General features: G+C 52.2%; 1 protein-coding gene across 15 annotated transcripts in view; it reads left to right on the top strand.

The window, feature by feature from the left end:
• Positions 1 to 13,385, top strand: part of PLEKHA6 (pleckstrin homology domain containing A6) — a 162,083-nt gene that overhangs the window by 105,750 nt on the left and 42,948 nt on the right. For 12 of the 15 annotated variants that reach the window (XM_074384976.1, XM_074384979.1, XM_074384975.1 and 9 more), the window contains 5 exons: positions 633 to 747; positions 6,108 to 6,212; positions 6,872 to 6,944; positions 9,329 to 9,429; positions 13,150 to 13,352. In XM_074384976.1, the coding sequence (XP_074241077.1) occupies positions 633 to 747; positions 6,108 to 6,212; positions 6,872 to 6,944; positions 9,329 to 9,429; positions 13,150 to 13,352 (597 nt within the window). The remainder of the gene's footprint in view (positions 1 to 632; positions 748 to 6,107; positions 6,213 to 6,871; positions 6,945 to 9,328; positions 9,430 to 13,149; positions 13,353 to 13,385) is intronic. The other 3 variants (XM_074384977.1, XM_074384978.1, XM_039465863.2) reach the window with 1 other exon arrangement.

Raw genomic sequence — 13,385 nt, forward strand, 5'->3', positions numbered from 1 at the left:
GTAATCCCAGCACTTTGGGAGGCCGAGGCGGGTGGATCACGAGGTGAAAAGATCAAGGCCATCCTGGTCAACATGGTGAAACCCCGTCTCTACTAAAAATACAAAAAATTAGCTGGGTATGGTGGCGCGTGCCTGTAATCCCAGCTACTCAGGAGGCTGAGGCAGGAGAATTGCCTGAACCCAGGAGGCGGAGGTTGCGGTGAGCCGAGATCGCGCCATTGCACTCCAGCCTGGGTAACAAGAGCGAAACTCCGTCTCAAAAAAAAAGCTGGGCATGGTGGCCCATGCCTGTGGGCCCATCTACTCTGGAGGCTGAGGTGGGAAGATAACTTGAGCCTGTGAGTTTGAGGCTGCAGTGAGTCCTGATTGTGTCACTGCGCTACGGCCTGGGTGACAGAGCAAGACCCTGTCTCAAAAAAATAAATAAAATAAATGTCCAATGTCCAAGATCGCCGGCGTATAATTTCGGAAGGGCTGAAGGAGTGGCTGAGATGACCCCTCACTGGCACGCAGGAGATCTAATTTTGGGCTGATGCTGAGACAGTGGGTGGCAGGGTGTGGTAAAGGGATGGGTGGTTTCCATTGTTTCTTGGCTCTCACCAGTCTCTTTTTTCTGGTCAACTTGAAATCAGATCGGCCTTGGACATGTCCAATAAAACAGGTGGGAAACGCCCGGCTACCACCAAGAGTGACACACCCAACCACAACATGGTGTCCGAGGTCCCTCCAGAGCGGCCCAGCGTCCGGGTGAGTCCAGCCCTCCAGGCAAGCTGCTGGGCTGGAAATGTCTTCAGTGCATGTTTAGTGGGATCTTTGGGAACCCTAGGAAATCAGAGCCTGCCCAGCTATTTCTGCAGGCTCCAAGAGTAGGCAAGGTGACCCAGGAAGAGAGTGGAGAGTAGGAAGGGACAAGGGCTCAGACCAGAACCTCAAAGAAGATCAACATCTAGACCAGAGGTTCTCAACCTCAGCACTGCTCACAGTCGGGGGCTGGATGGTCTGCTGCCCTGAGACTGTCCTGTGTGTTGTAGGGTGCTGAGCAGCCTTCCTGGTCTCTGCCCACGAAATACCAGGAGCACCTCTTTTCCAGTGGTGACTATCAACAATATCTCTGGACATTCTCAGATGTCCTTGGGGACAAAAATCTCCCAACCCCATTGAAACGAAGGACATGGTGATTGAGAGCTCAGAGAGGGAGAAGGAAAGAAGAGAGCCCCAGGAGAAGGAAATCTAGAGAAGAATGTTGCGAAGGCTGAAAGTGTCTTCTGGGTTTAGCGGCCATGTGGTCACTGGGGACCCTGACAAGTGCAGTTTGAGTGGTAGGAGAAGAGCCAAAGACAGACTGGAGAGGTAAAAGGGGGATGGGGGAGGAGGCCTAGGAAGAGCAGAGCGTAGAAACTGCTCTTCTGAGGAACTAGACACCAAATGGTAGTATATCATCACATAACGGAGCACTCGCCAGAAATTAAAATGAACTGGAGCTGTATGTATTAACAGGATAAATCTTGAAAATATAACGTTGAGTAAAAAGCAAGTGGCAGAATATGAGGACTATGATGTCACTTATGTAAATGTACAGACATGAAAAGCAGTACTATGTATTTATAGAAACAGCTGCAGTAGGAGTGCATCATCAAGGATAGGAAGCCTAATTTTGGGTCAGTCATTGCCTCTAGGGAGGGAGGAAAGGTAATGAGACTGGGGAGGGGCTTGGGGGTGTTTTAGCTCCAGTTGTCTTGTTTCGTTAGGGAACAGCAACATGAAATGATGATCATCGGGTCATTCCCTACTTTTCTGAAATGTTTGAGATATTTCCAAAAAGTGTTTTTAAAGACACTTGACTGTGAAGGGAAATGGAAGGGCAGGGAATGGAAGCTAGAAGTTGACTCAGGACTGGAGGGAGGTTTCATTCGCTGGTTTTGTTTGGTTTTAAGATGTTAGAGGCATGAAGGGAATGGGCCAGTTGGTAGTAGGTTCAGGAGAAGGAGGACAGGGAGTAAGTCACATTTCTATGGAGACAGAGGAAGTCACCTGCAGAGGTGTTATTAGACTGGATGAGGAAAAGCCTCTTCTGCCTGAAACTGCATTAAAAAAAGGTGTGTGAGGCTAGGGAGTGGGTGTCTAGAAAATTAAAGAGACGCTCACATGATGTCCTCAACTTGTGCAGGAAAGGAGGAGGTAGGGTTTTCTGCTGAGAAGAATGGGGTGGGTGGGGAAGCATCAGGCTGGGGGCTGGGAGCTTGAGAATATGGGAGACAGGTTTGGGGAACAGGAATGACGGTCAATGAGAAACACATGAAATATTGCCCTATAATTTCAAAGGATCATCTGGGGCAGTAGAGTGTGATTCTGCACAGCCCCAAACCTGAGGGTTTGCGTGGGTTTTCTCCAGCATGCTCATAGCCTGGCCGTGAGAGCAGGGAAGGCAGGTAGTTGGATTAGCCTCAGTTTGCCGAAAGCTGTGGCAGACAGATAGGAGGCTAGATGTTCAGGAGTCAGTGGGAGGTTGCCGGGAGTGGTAAATTATGGGTGGCAGATTCTAGGCCATGGAGAGAGGAGGTAGAATTATGAAAGAGTTGCACTGGAGAAAAGGGAAGGATTTAGGATTTGCATATTCTTAGAGTAGTGGTGACTTCTTCCATTAGAAAATCTCAGTCATTTTATGTGTATTTTTGTTAGTCATGTTCAGATAATTTATTTCCCAGTTGTGGGAGTACTTTATAATAAAGTCCAATTTCTTTCTTACTTCCTTCTGCAAGCAGTTGCTGAGTGCTTGCTATGGCTGGACACTTTGCTGACTCTGGCGATAAAAGTGAAAAAGACAAAAGTTCCTCCCTGCAAAGAGTTCATGGTGCAATGAGGAGATAGAAAGCTGCATTGTGGCAGGTTTTAGGCTGGGGTGTCCAATCTTTCGGTTTCCCTGGACCACACTGGAAGAAGAAAAATTGTCTTGGGCCACACATAAAATACACTAACACGAACAATATCTGATGAACTAAAAAAACAAAAAACAAAAAAAGACTCAATGTTTTAAGAAAGTTTTTGTGTTGGGCTGCATTCAAAGCCATCCTGGGCTGCGTGTGGCCAGCAGGCCGTGGCTTGGACTGCACAGATGTGCGGAGAACCAGGTGTAGCTAACCGCTCGGGGGATCAGGGCATCACGGAGCGAGGGTGTCTGCAGCAGACTTTCAAGGATGAATTGGGATTTGATGGTGGATAAGGAAGGAGGGGTCCTCCCCCAACGCCGGGGAGCACACTGAGAACGGCACAGGAGAGTGGAGAGTAGCAGAGGCGGGGCCTGTCTGGTAAAGGGGCAGAAGATGGTGACGGGCCCTGCCAGACCTCACAGATCTGTCCTCTGTGCTGTGCTGAGGAATCCAACCTCTCTCCTCAGTGCTAGGTGCAAGAGAGAAGAAACAGGAAAATTTGTATTTTAGAAAAAAAACCTTAGTTCATTGTAGAGGGCGGAGAGCAAGAAGCAATGAGGACCTTTAAGATGCCAATAGTGGAATTTGAGAGGGAAGAGCGGATTTGAGGACTATTAAGAAGACGGACTCATCAGCCCTGTATACACGATTGTGTAAACGAAGGCAGGAACAAGGGACCCATGCAGGACAACGCCAAGTTCTGGGGAGGGTGGCTAGGTGGCACATGGTACCATTCACCAGGATGAGAAATACAGAACAGGCTTTGTTAGAAAGAGAATGAGTTTGGTTTTGCACTTACTTAATCCTGGCTAGACAATCCGGTATAAAATGGGTTGGGCTGGGAGAGAGGTCTGGGCTATCGTGTAGGGAGCTTTTCTCACATTGCTCAGAGCTGAAGCAGTGGGTATGGATTAGATCACACAGGCATGATGTAAAAATGAGAAAATAAAAATAAAATAATAAAAGTGTGGTTGAGGCCCGCCTACTTGGAGAGTGGAAGTAGGGGAGATTGAGAAGGAGTGGCCACAGACGGAGGTATTGCAGGGAAAACAATAGTGTTGTAGAAACCCAAAGAAGTGTTTCAGGAAAGTCAGAAAGGTTGAGATTGCCCAGTGCTGTAGGGTGGTCAAGGACTGCGCGGCCTTAATTCCATAACAGTGCAAGAGCCATTTCAGAAAATAGGTAAAGAAAGTTTAGGAGTGACGGAGGGAGAGAAAGTTGAGACTTGGCCGGGCGCGGTGACTCACGCCTGTAATCCCAGCACTTTGGGAGGCTGAGGTGGGCGGATCGCAAGGTCAAGAGATGGCGACCATCCTGGCCAACATGGTGAAACCCCATCTCTGGAAAAAAAAAAAAAAAATTAACCAGGCCTAGTGCCTATAGTCCCTGCTACTTGGGAGACTGAGGCAGGATAATGGCTTGAACCCGGGAGGTCGAGATTGTGCCACTACACTCCAGCCTGGCAACGGAATGAAAAAAAAATGAAAATGAAAAAGAAAAAGAAAGTGGAAACTCTTCCCAGGAGCCTAGTACTGATGAGTAAGTGAGGGAAGGTATTACCTCACAGTGGACAGTGGGTATAGCATTGAAGGGGGAATTTGGGTGTGTGTGTGGCAGTGTGAGAGAGAGATAGAGACACTTTCAGATGGAGAGACTTGAGTCCATTTGCTAAGGAGAAGACGTCAGTGGAGGAGGAAGCATCAGAGACATACTTGAGAGGAGATGCTCAGTGGAGCTTAGTCTCAGAGGACACAGCGGGTCAGAAGTGTCAGCCTTGGAAGGAGGGCAGCACCTCTTCTTTTGACGTTGGAGGAGAAGAGGCAAAGATATTGGTAAGGACACTCATTTTCTAGGTAAAAGGGTGTGAAATTGAGGGAGTGCGTGTCTAATAGCCTTGAATTTCTCTGGAGGAGCAAGCAGGTCCACTGTGAGGAGGGCAGAGGCAGGGGAGGTTGCGGGGTGGGGAGGATGGTGAGGGTGTGGCGTAAAGCTGCCGTTTGGGATTGGGACGGCAGCTCTGTGGCAACCTCATCTATACAGCAGTGTGATTTTTGTTTTTTTCTCCAACAGCACCATAATCTGGCTCTGGGTGCAGGGAGAGTCGGTCATTTGATGAATTTGGAGTGCTGTATTGAGTTTTAGAGAAAATGAGGGAGGAAGACAATAGATTGGGTTTGTGAGAGTCCAGCGGATAGACTCCACCATGGGGCCTAGGCTTTGTGGGGAAGTAACTGAAACTGGGAGGAGCTGATGGATCCAGAAAAAAAGAGAAGAATTGAGGAGCTGGGGACCTCAATGAAGTAGGAAAGCTGGTGTTGAGTTCATGGAGTGAGAAAGCCCAAAGTGTGGAATGTTGGAGTCAGAAAGCAGTTATCCTGAAAGTGAAGAGAGCAGCAGAGGGGCTTGGGGTGCTGGCAAGATTAAAGCTGTAACCCTGGGAGCGCGTGGCTGGAGTGCAGGTGAAGAGTGCTGGAGACCAGGACATCAAGGCGGGATGAAGTTAGGGCATTGATGGGTCCTGCTCCCGAGCAAGGAGATTTTCCACAGTGATGCAAGACAGAATGAAGAGGACTGACATCAAAACCCTTAGACTCTGAAAGAACGATCGAGCAGCGGACAGTGCTGAGAAGGATTAAACAGTGGGACATCAGGCAGTGATGCTTCTAGAAAGGTGGACTGTTGCCAGAGTGTGGAAGGACGACAGTGGCCAGTGGCCACACAGAGCTAGGAGAACACCTGTCTCTCTTCCCAGCTCCACGTTACGCTGGGCATGAGATGACGCATGGGCCTCTCAGAGGAGGAGGGTGCGGGGCGTTAACTTCCAGAATGGGGAGGAGTAAGGAGGCTGGCAGTAGGATAGGCCAGAGTGAAATTAGAAATCACTATTTTCACCTCCCTGCCCCCTAAAAAAAAAAGCTGTGAGACAGGTAAGACTATTATTTTGTTTTTTGGAACTATTATTTTGAGCCCTAATTTAGAAATGAGAAAAATTGCCAAAGAACTGAAAGTCCCTGCCTTTGAGCTAGTAATAGATCTGAGATTCATACCGGGGCTCCTTGGCGTGAGGGTGCCCCAGGGTTAACCCTATAGGGATAGCAGCTCAAGCAGGGGTGGCTCCCTTGCAGACACAGCAGGAAGGAGGAGACAGGGAGCTAGGCCAGCTTCTCTCTCTGCCCCCAGGCAACTCGCACAACCCGCAAAGCTGTCGCCTTTGGCAAGCGCTCACACTCCATGAAGCGGAACCCCAACGCGCCAGTCACCAAGGCGGGCTGGCTCTTCAAACAGGTGAGTCCACCCTGCTGTTCTGGCCACTTAGCCTCCGCCTTCTCCTCCTAGAATGAGGATTCCTCTGTGCTTATGACAGTCTGTGTGTTTTTTTGGTATGTCGTCCTGCTGTCTCTGTGACTCAGTCTCCTAATATTATGAAGGGCTCAGAGAAACCGAGTATACTCCCAAAGTCACACCGAAAAATTTGTGTCAAACTTGGGAACCCAGCCTGTTTTCTTAATGGGTAGATGCAATGATCTTGAAACATGCTGGGTCCCCAACCCCCCGGGAGCAACCCACTAGCTCCCCAGCAGGTCCTGCTTATTATGGGGGGATAGGTGTGTCTCCTGCAAGTCTGGGGTCCACTGATTGGCACCAGATTGGCCTTGCCACTCTCCCTGCCTGCCCTTCCACTTCAGTCATTCTGCCTGTCTCTTGCCTCTTTTATCCTCCCCAGGGGAGGCACTGAATGACAGAACTGGAAGGTCACAGGCAATAAGCTAATGTCAGTTCCTTGCGTCTGAGGTCTCCGGGGCTTGCTGCCGTGCATTAACAGCAGAGCTGCAGCTGGGGCCAGGATGTCCTTATAATTGATGCGGTGCCCTTTTCCCTGCACCCCACCTCGTCTTCCCCGTCCAGCTTGCAGCCCTCACATCTGCCTCTCCCATGTCCTGCAGGCCAGCTCCGGAGTTAAGCAGTGGAACAAGCGCTGGTTCGTCCTGGTGGATCGCTGCCTCTTCTACTATAAAGGTGAGCTTGGCCCTCGGACCAGTAGGAAGCTAAGACCCACCACTCTTTCTCATTCTGCCATACCCCCGAGCTCAGCTTTGGATGGGCACCAGCAGGGCAGATGTCCCCACTGTGGTGCCGGCACCAGTGGCAGCAGGATAAAAACAGAGCTCACTTGTTCGCACACACACCCTCACTCATTCAGTTCACATTCAACAATGCTTGCTAGGTTTCAGGCAGAGTGCCGGCGGTACACTGGGCGAACAAGGTGGTCGTGTGGGTGGCGAAGTTCTGGAGGAGTGGGGCGAGAGGACAAGGACAAGGAGGAGGAGGTCACTAGTCACGACTAGTAGGTCACCTATTAATTGGAGCTTGTGCGTGGCTCTTCCTCCTGTCCCACTGGAATGCACAGTCCCGTCTGTGAAGGCAGGAACTGCTGTCAGTGTTCATCGCGGCTGTATCCACAGCACCTAAGCCACCGTGTGGCATTTGGTCGGTGCTCAGTCAACACCGACTGAGTGAACATAATATCTTCCACTTTTCACCTTCTCTGTCCACCCCAACATCCTCTCCCTCTCCCTACTCTCTCTTTTTAAAAGTTGTGCCAAGGCAGGCTGAGGGTGCCAACAAGCATTGATGTCAGTCATGGCGGCACCATGAAGATGCGGGGGAGGAAACAGGTGTGAGGGATGAGAGGAGAGATGCAGGAGAGGGCACAATTGTTATGAAGCGGGAGAGGCTGTTTCCTTCACTTCCTTGACCCAGGAGGGCACAGCCCTGATTTCCAGGCCTCCTGAGAGCAATTCAGTGAATCATTAACTTCAGCAAACAAAGGTTGTACCCAGTGACCCTACAGAGCACTGCTATCCCTGGTTGCTGTACTGCAGCCACCTGAACCTCAAGGAGAGAAATCAGGAAGGGGCTGAGCATACACAGTGCAGACCCAGAGAAAAGCCCAAGACTGGGGGAGGGGACTCTGCCCAGGCCCAGGACCTGGGTGCTGAGCCTCCAGGATATGGAGCCACACTGGAGCCAGAGTGGGAGGGAAACTGGGAGGAAAGCGGGGGTCTCTGCAGAAGAGAGTGTTTGGGAAGCAGTAGGGGTAGAACCTCCAAGGGCTGAGAACCCAAACGCTCAGGAGGTGTTTGGTCTGAGTCTTTACCAAAACGGGGGTCACTGTTCACCAAGAGATGGACTCAGGACGCCCCCAAATGCTGGCCTGGACTCCACCAGGCATGGGCTCCATCTCTGGAGGATGACAGCCTCAGCTCTCCTGAAGGCAGCCCTGGGGTTCCCCCCTCAAGTGCCTCCTCCTACTCTGGTTTATCCCCTCCTCCCGGTACCATGCTGAGTCCGAACAGAGAAGCTGAACTGTGGGCCAAGTATCATGTAGCTGTGACGAGGAAGAGGAGAAGCAGGGCTTGAGGAGCTTATGACCCTACAGAGATTTCTTCTGAACCCTAGCTGAAGGCCTTTCAGAGTTCCCAGCCTGGGGAGCAAATAGTGACCCCAGGGAGATGGGGAGGGTCTTGCCGTGGTCTCATAGTTGTCCCCACTACTGTCCCACAGAGCACTCCCTCCCTTTCTTGCCTCCTGCTGACAGCTGGGGGCCCAACTGGCCAATCCATCAGGCTCCTTTGGAGATTCGGGATGAATTGTGTAATAGCTGGACTGTTAGCCAGATCCCAGGGAGAAGAGGGCCAGAGCACTCCGTGCTGGGGTGCCTTTTCCTGTGGAGACGTAGAACCTCAGCAGGGACCTGCAGCAGGAGAGGGCAGAGCAGGCTCTGCGTGCCAGGGAGAACGTTAGAAAGAGTTTCCCAGAGGCGCCAGAGAGTGGAAGGTGGGGCAGTCCCTCTACCATGCTCTATCGCACCACCTTGTTACATAAGCCACTGCGGGGATGGTCTTGTTTAGTGAGGCAGGATAGATAGGACAGTGGTCAACAATGCTGGCTTTGGAGTTGACTTTTTGAGTTCGAAGACCAATTTTACCACTTGTTGCTTAAGTAGCCTTGGACAAATCCTCTAACCTCTTTGTGTCTCCTTCCTTATCTATAAAATGAAGGTGCTGATAGTACCTCTTCACGGCTTTGTGCCTGCGCAGTTCCGAAATATGAAATATCTGCTGTTATTTATGTGTTGATTTGGGCACTAGAATGTGAATTCCCTTAGGGTAGGCACTCCCTCTCTCATATTCACCTCTGTAGTCCCAGTGCCTGGAAAAGCATCTACAGGGCCACCACGCTCCCTAACTCCAGGAAGTGTCCTCTCAGAGCGTGTGTGGTGGCCCTGTGTGCCTGACAAATAGGAGGTGAACAACGAATGTGTATTGATATTGATCAGGGAGGGGCAACAACTCCCCCCGCCAACGCACACCCCTTTCTTGTGCCTCCCTCCCTGACAGATGAGAAGGAAGAGAGCATCCTGGGCAGCATCCCCCTCCTGAGCTTCCGGGTAGCTGCAGTGCAGCCCTCCGACAACATCAGCCGGAAACACACGTTTAAGGTCAGTTGGCCTTCCCCTCCCAGGGCCGGTGAGGGAGGGAGGCCTGCTCTTCCAGAGCCTATGGGAATGGAGAAGGGTCAAGAGCCATTGCCCTAAGGAATCCCAGGTGTTGGTGGTGATAGCGGTGGTGGGGGGCGGGGAGGGGGAGTAGCAATGGCCCCGACACTCAGCGCAGTCTCTCATAAGGCGAAGACGAGGCTATACTGGGACCTGCCTCCTCTCTTAGGGGCCTGGCAGGCAATTCTCCCCAGAGTGGACCAGTAGAGATGTGTTTCAGCAGCACCACAACTGTCACTGGGGCAGGAGTCGTTATGTCCTGAGTCCTTGGACCTTTTGCCCAGTGCCTGCCCCTGGGAAATTCCTTTGGGCAGAGGCCGGAGCTGGGGCTGATGGGGTTCTGAGATCTTTTCTGGAAAGGCTTCTTCCCCACCGTGGCTTCAGGGAACTGGACCTACCCCCAAGTCAAACATACTCAAATTTCTTTTTTTTTTTTTTTTTTGAGACGGAGTTTCACTCTTGTTACCCAGGCTGGAGTGCAATGGCGCGATCTCGGCTCACCGCAACCTCCGCCTCCTGGGTTCAAGCAATTCTCCTGCCTCAGCCTCCTGAGTAGCTGGGATTACAGGCACGTGCCACCATGCCCAGCTAATTTTTTGTATTTTTAGTAGAGACAGGGTTTCACCATGTTGACCAGGATGGTCTCGATCTCTTGACCTCGTGATCCACCCGCCTCGGCCTCCCAAAGTGCTGGGATTACAGGCGTGAGCCACCGCACCCGGCCCAAATTTCAATCTTTAGAGAATATTAGCAGTTGAGTTTTATTCCACTCAAGAGCTGCAAACCTTATGAAGAAACCATTTGAGAGAAGAAGTGCACAGGAAAATGGGCCTTTCCTGCCCGCTCCGTATCACCGCCTGGAACCCCTGGGGAGCCACCCGGTAAAGATGTGCCTGCAGCTGGCTCGTCCTAGGCCAGTGTTTTTCCACATTTAAAAATTCATGACCCATCAAAAACCATAAAAATCTCATGCCCTTTTGTATTTTATGATGCAAAAATCATAGGTTCCTTTTCATTTTCCAAATATAACATTATAATATCAACGACACATTTTCTTGGTGCAAAGCCCTCTCTCCCCCAATTGAGAATTGCTGTCCAAGACCCTTCAAAGCTATGATGTTAGACGATAGGACCTGCAGGTCACTCCTTGAGCTTCTAGAGCCTTAGAGACTCTGTCCCTTCCTGTCCTTCAGGCTCCAGTCACCTGGCCACAGAAAAGAGCTGGGCAGCAGGCACAGGGGCCGCTACAGGGAGCAAGGAAGGACTTTCTTGGCACATAATTAGTTTCCAGCCTCCCGGGGTCTTGTATGCCAGAAGTGTGAAGAGAATGAACAATTAATAAAACTCTGACTCCAGGGAGCCAGTTCTAGCTGGGGAAATAGGAACAGGCTGTTTAACCAACAACAAGTCGTCCTGTTATACACAGACACACATACACGCCACCCACACACACAATCAAACAGCCTGTCTCGCCCTCCCCACCAGACCTGTGTAGAGACACAGACATGCTCCAGCTTGGATCTCTGCCAGGAGCAGGCATGAGATAAACCTCCCCGAGTGACTGACACACTCCTCCAGCACAGCCCCCAGATATCACCTCTCTGCCCACCAGCTCCTCACCTCCTTCCCCTTCACTGAGCTGCCTCTTTAAAAACTGACTCCAAGGGCTGTGCTTAGTGGCCCACACAGGGTTCCGATTGTGGCTATTCAGTGGCCTTCCCCAGGGAAGGGAGGGGAGCCGAGACAGATGGGAGGCTTGTCCTGCTGTGGCCACCGAGTGAAACTCTTGGATGGCCAAGAGTGAGCCAGGAACTGTTCCTGCCCAGGCTACCGCTGAATGCCTTAACCTCCTTCTCATTCGGCCCCACAGAGGCTCCGGGGGCTTTGCCCCTCTGGGACAGCGCCCTCAATTCCCTGGCTCCCTTTCATAGTTCCAGGCCAGCGCCCCTGCCCACGCCCCATCAATGGCCCTGTCTTTGCCCAGGCCCTCTGCCTTCCCGTCACAGCACTTGTCCCTGTGCCTCCGTTCTGTCCTTGTTTCCCGTGGCCTGTTTTGTCCCCCAGTGTGACTGTCAGCTCTTCAAGTGCAAGAGCCTGTCTTTGCCTTCCTTGTGACTGGTACCCCCAGTGAGTTCCGTGCACACAGGCCTCTGCCTGGATGCTCACTGAATCGATGAATTCATTTACTGCCCACTCCCACCAGCCCAAGACACACCCACAAGCCCTGCCTATGTGTCTCCTCTCTACAATAACTCTGTGTTCTCCACCCAGAGGATTTGCTTGGGTCCCTGGTCTCTCTACCCCCATCAGTTGCAAGTCCCAGCTGCCTTCTTCTGGCCTCACTGGCTTTTTGACAACACCTCCCCTGCCCTCTCCCACACCTGCCCTGAGCTCCACCCACAAGCTAAGCCCTCTGCTGGGTGGGGACCAGAGGAAGGAGACCCATCCTGGCTCCTGTCAGAAAGAAACTGAGGGCTGGGGACAGATGGAGGTAAGGTGGGATCAGCTGCAGCTGAGGAACCTTGTGAGCATTCAGAGGATGTGGGTTTGATGTGGTTACTCAGGAGAGCCCCAGGCTATCTCAACCCCTAGAGATCCAGGGTTTAGGGCTCAAGGGGTCAGAGGCTGGAGTGAGGCTCACACCTGAGACTCTGAGTCACTACTAGATGTCCCCTGTCGAGTGGGCTAATCCAGGCTACCGAGGATCTCACTGGGGAGTATGCTGAGATCCCAGAAAGAATTTAGTCCTGTGGCCTCTTTTCCTTGTAGCCTAAAAACTTCGAGTTTCACCAGGCGGCCCCTGTTCCCATGAAATAGATGCATCAGTGAAGGCCAGAGCAAAACCACAACTCGTCTGCAGTTACAGAGCTGGTTGGGAGCAGAGCCAGGCTAGCACTGCGATTCCCTGACTCTCCACCACCAGCCCAAATTTCCCTGGTGCAAGCTCTCCACTCCCCACCCCTTGGTAGGCGGAACTGGGCATTGCTGGGTGCTGCTGTTCCCGGTGGGGATGCTGAGTACAAGGGAACAATCTGAAAATCCCCCCTTCCCTGTGCTCCTCACCGTTTCCTGCTGCGTCGTCTTCTGCCTCTCCCTCTGGTGTTTGGTTGACCTGTTCTCTGCTTCTCCTCCTTCTGACCGCGTGAGGACCCCTCCTCTGGACAGGAGCTCTCTTCTGGGTTCCCGCCCGCAGTGCCTGCTCACGGCCGCCAACTAGGTAGTGTGCTCTGTCTGTATGCCAGTGCCTGCCTTTGCATGCCCGCAGAGAGTGGCTCGGCTGTCTCTCCACGTGGAAGAGACTAGCTTCTCAGCAGTGAAGCTGGGGCTAAGATTGGTGTGTGCTCAGGGGGTCCTCTCTCCCAGACATGGGGTCATTGCCTTTGAAATCAAACATGGCGTTTGCTGGGAAAGTGGGTGTGATCGTTGTCCCTCCTGCTTTAATCACCCCAGGTGGGGCAAGTAGGCTGACCCGGTTAATGGGCTGCCTAATGGTGCCCAGAGAGCCAGCCAAGGTGGATACCTGGGTACCAGCTGGAGCCCGCGGGGAGGCTGCAAGCTGCCCTTCTCACCTTGCTCCTGAGTTCCGCATGGGGAAGAGCCCAGGTGCAAGGAATGGCCCAACTGACTGCCCCTTCTGTGGGCGTCTGTGTCTTCTCCCGACAGGTGACTGTGTGCTGGGTGGATGAGGCCGAGGCCAGCTCCACGCGCTGCCTCTCCCCACAGGCCGAGCATGCCGGCGTCCGCACCTACTTCTTCAGTGCCGAAAGCCCTGAGGAGCAAGAGGCCTGGATCCAGGCCATGGGGGAGGCTGCTCGAGTACAGATCCCTCCAGCCCAGAAGTCTGTGCCCCAAGCTGTGCGGCACAGGTGAGTGCCAGGGAACTGAGTGTGGGGTGCAGA

The sequence above is a fragment of the Saimiri boliviensis genome, chromosome 14, assembly GCF_048565385.1.
Source record: "Saimiri boliviensis isolate mSaiBol1 chromosome 14, mSaiBol1.pri, whole genome shotgun sequence".
NCBI lineage: Eukaryota > Metazoa > Chordata > Mammalia > Primates > Cebidae > Saimiri > Saimiri boliviensis.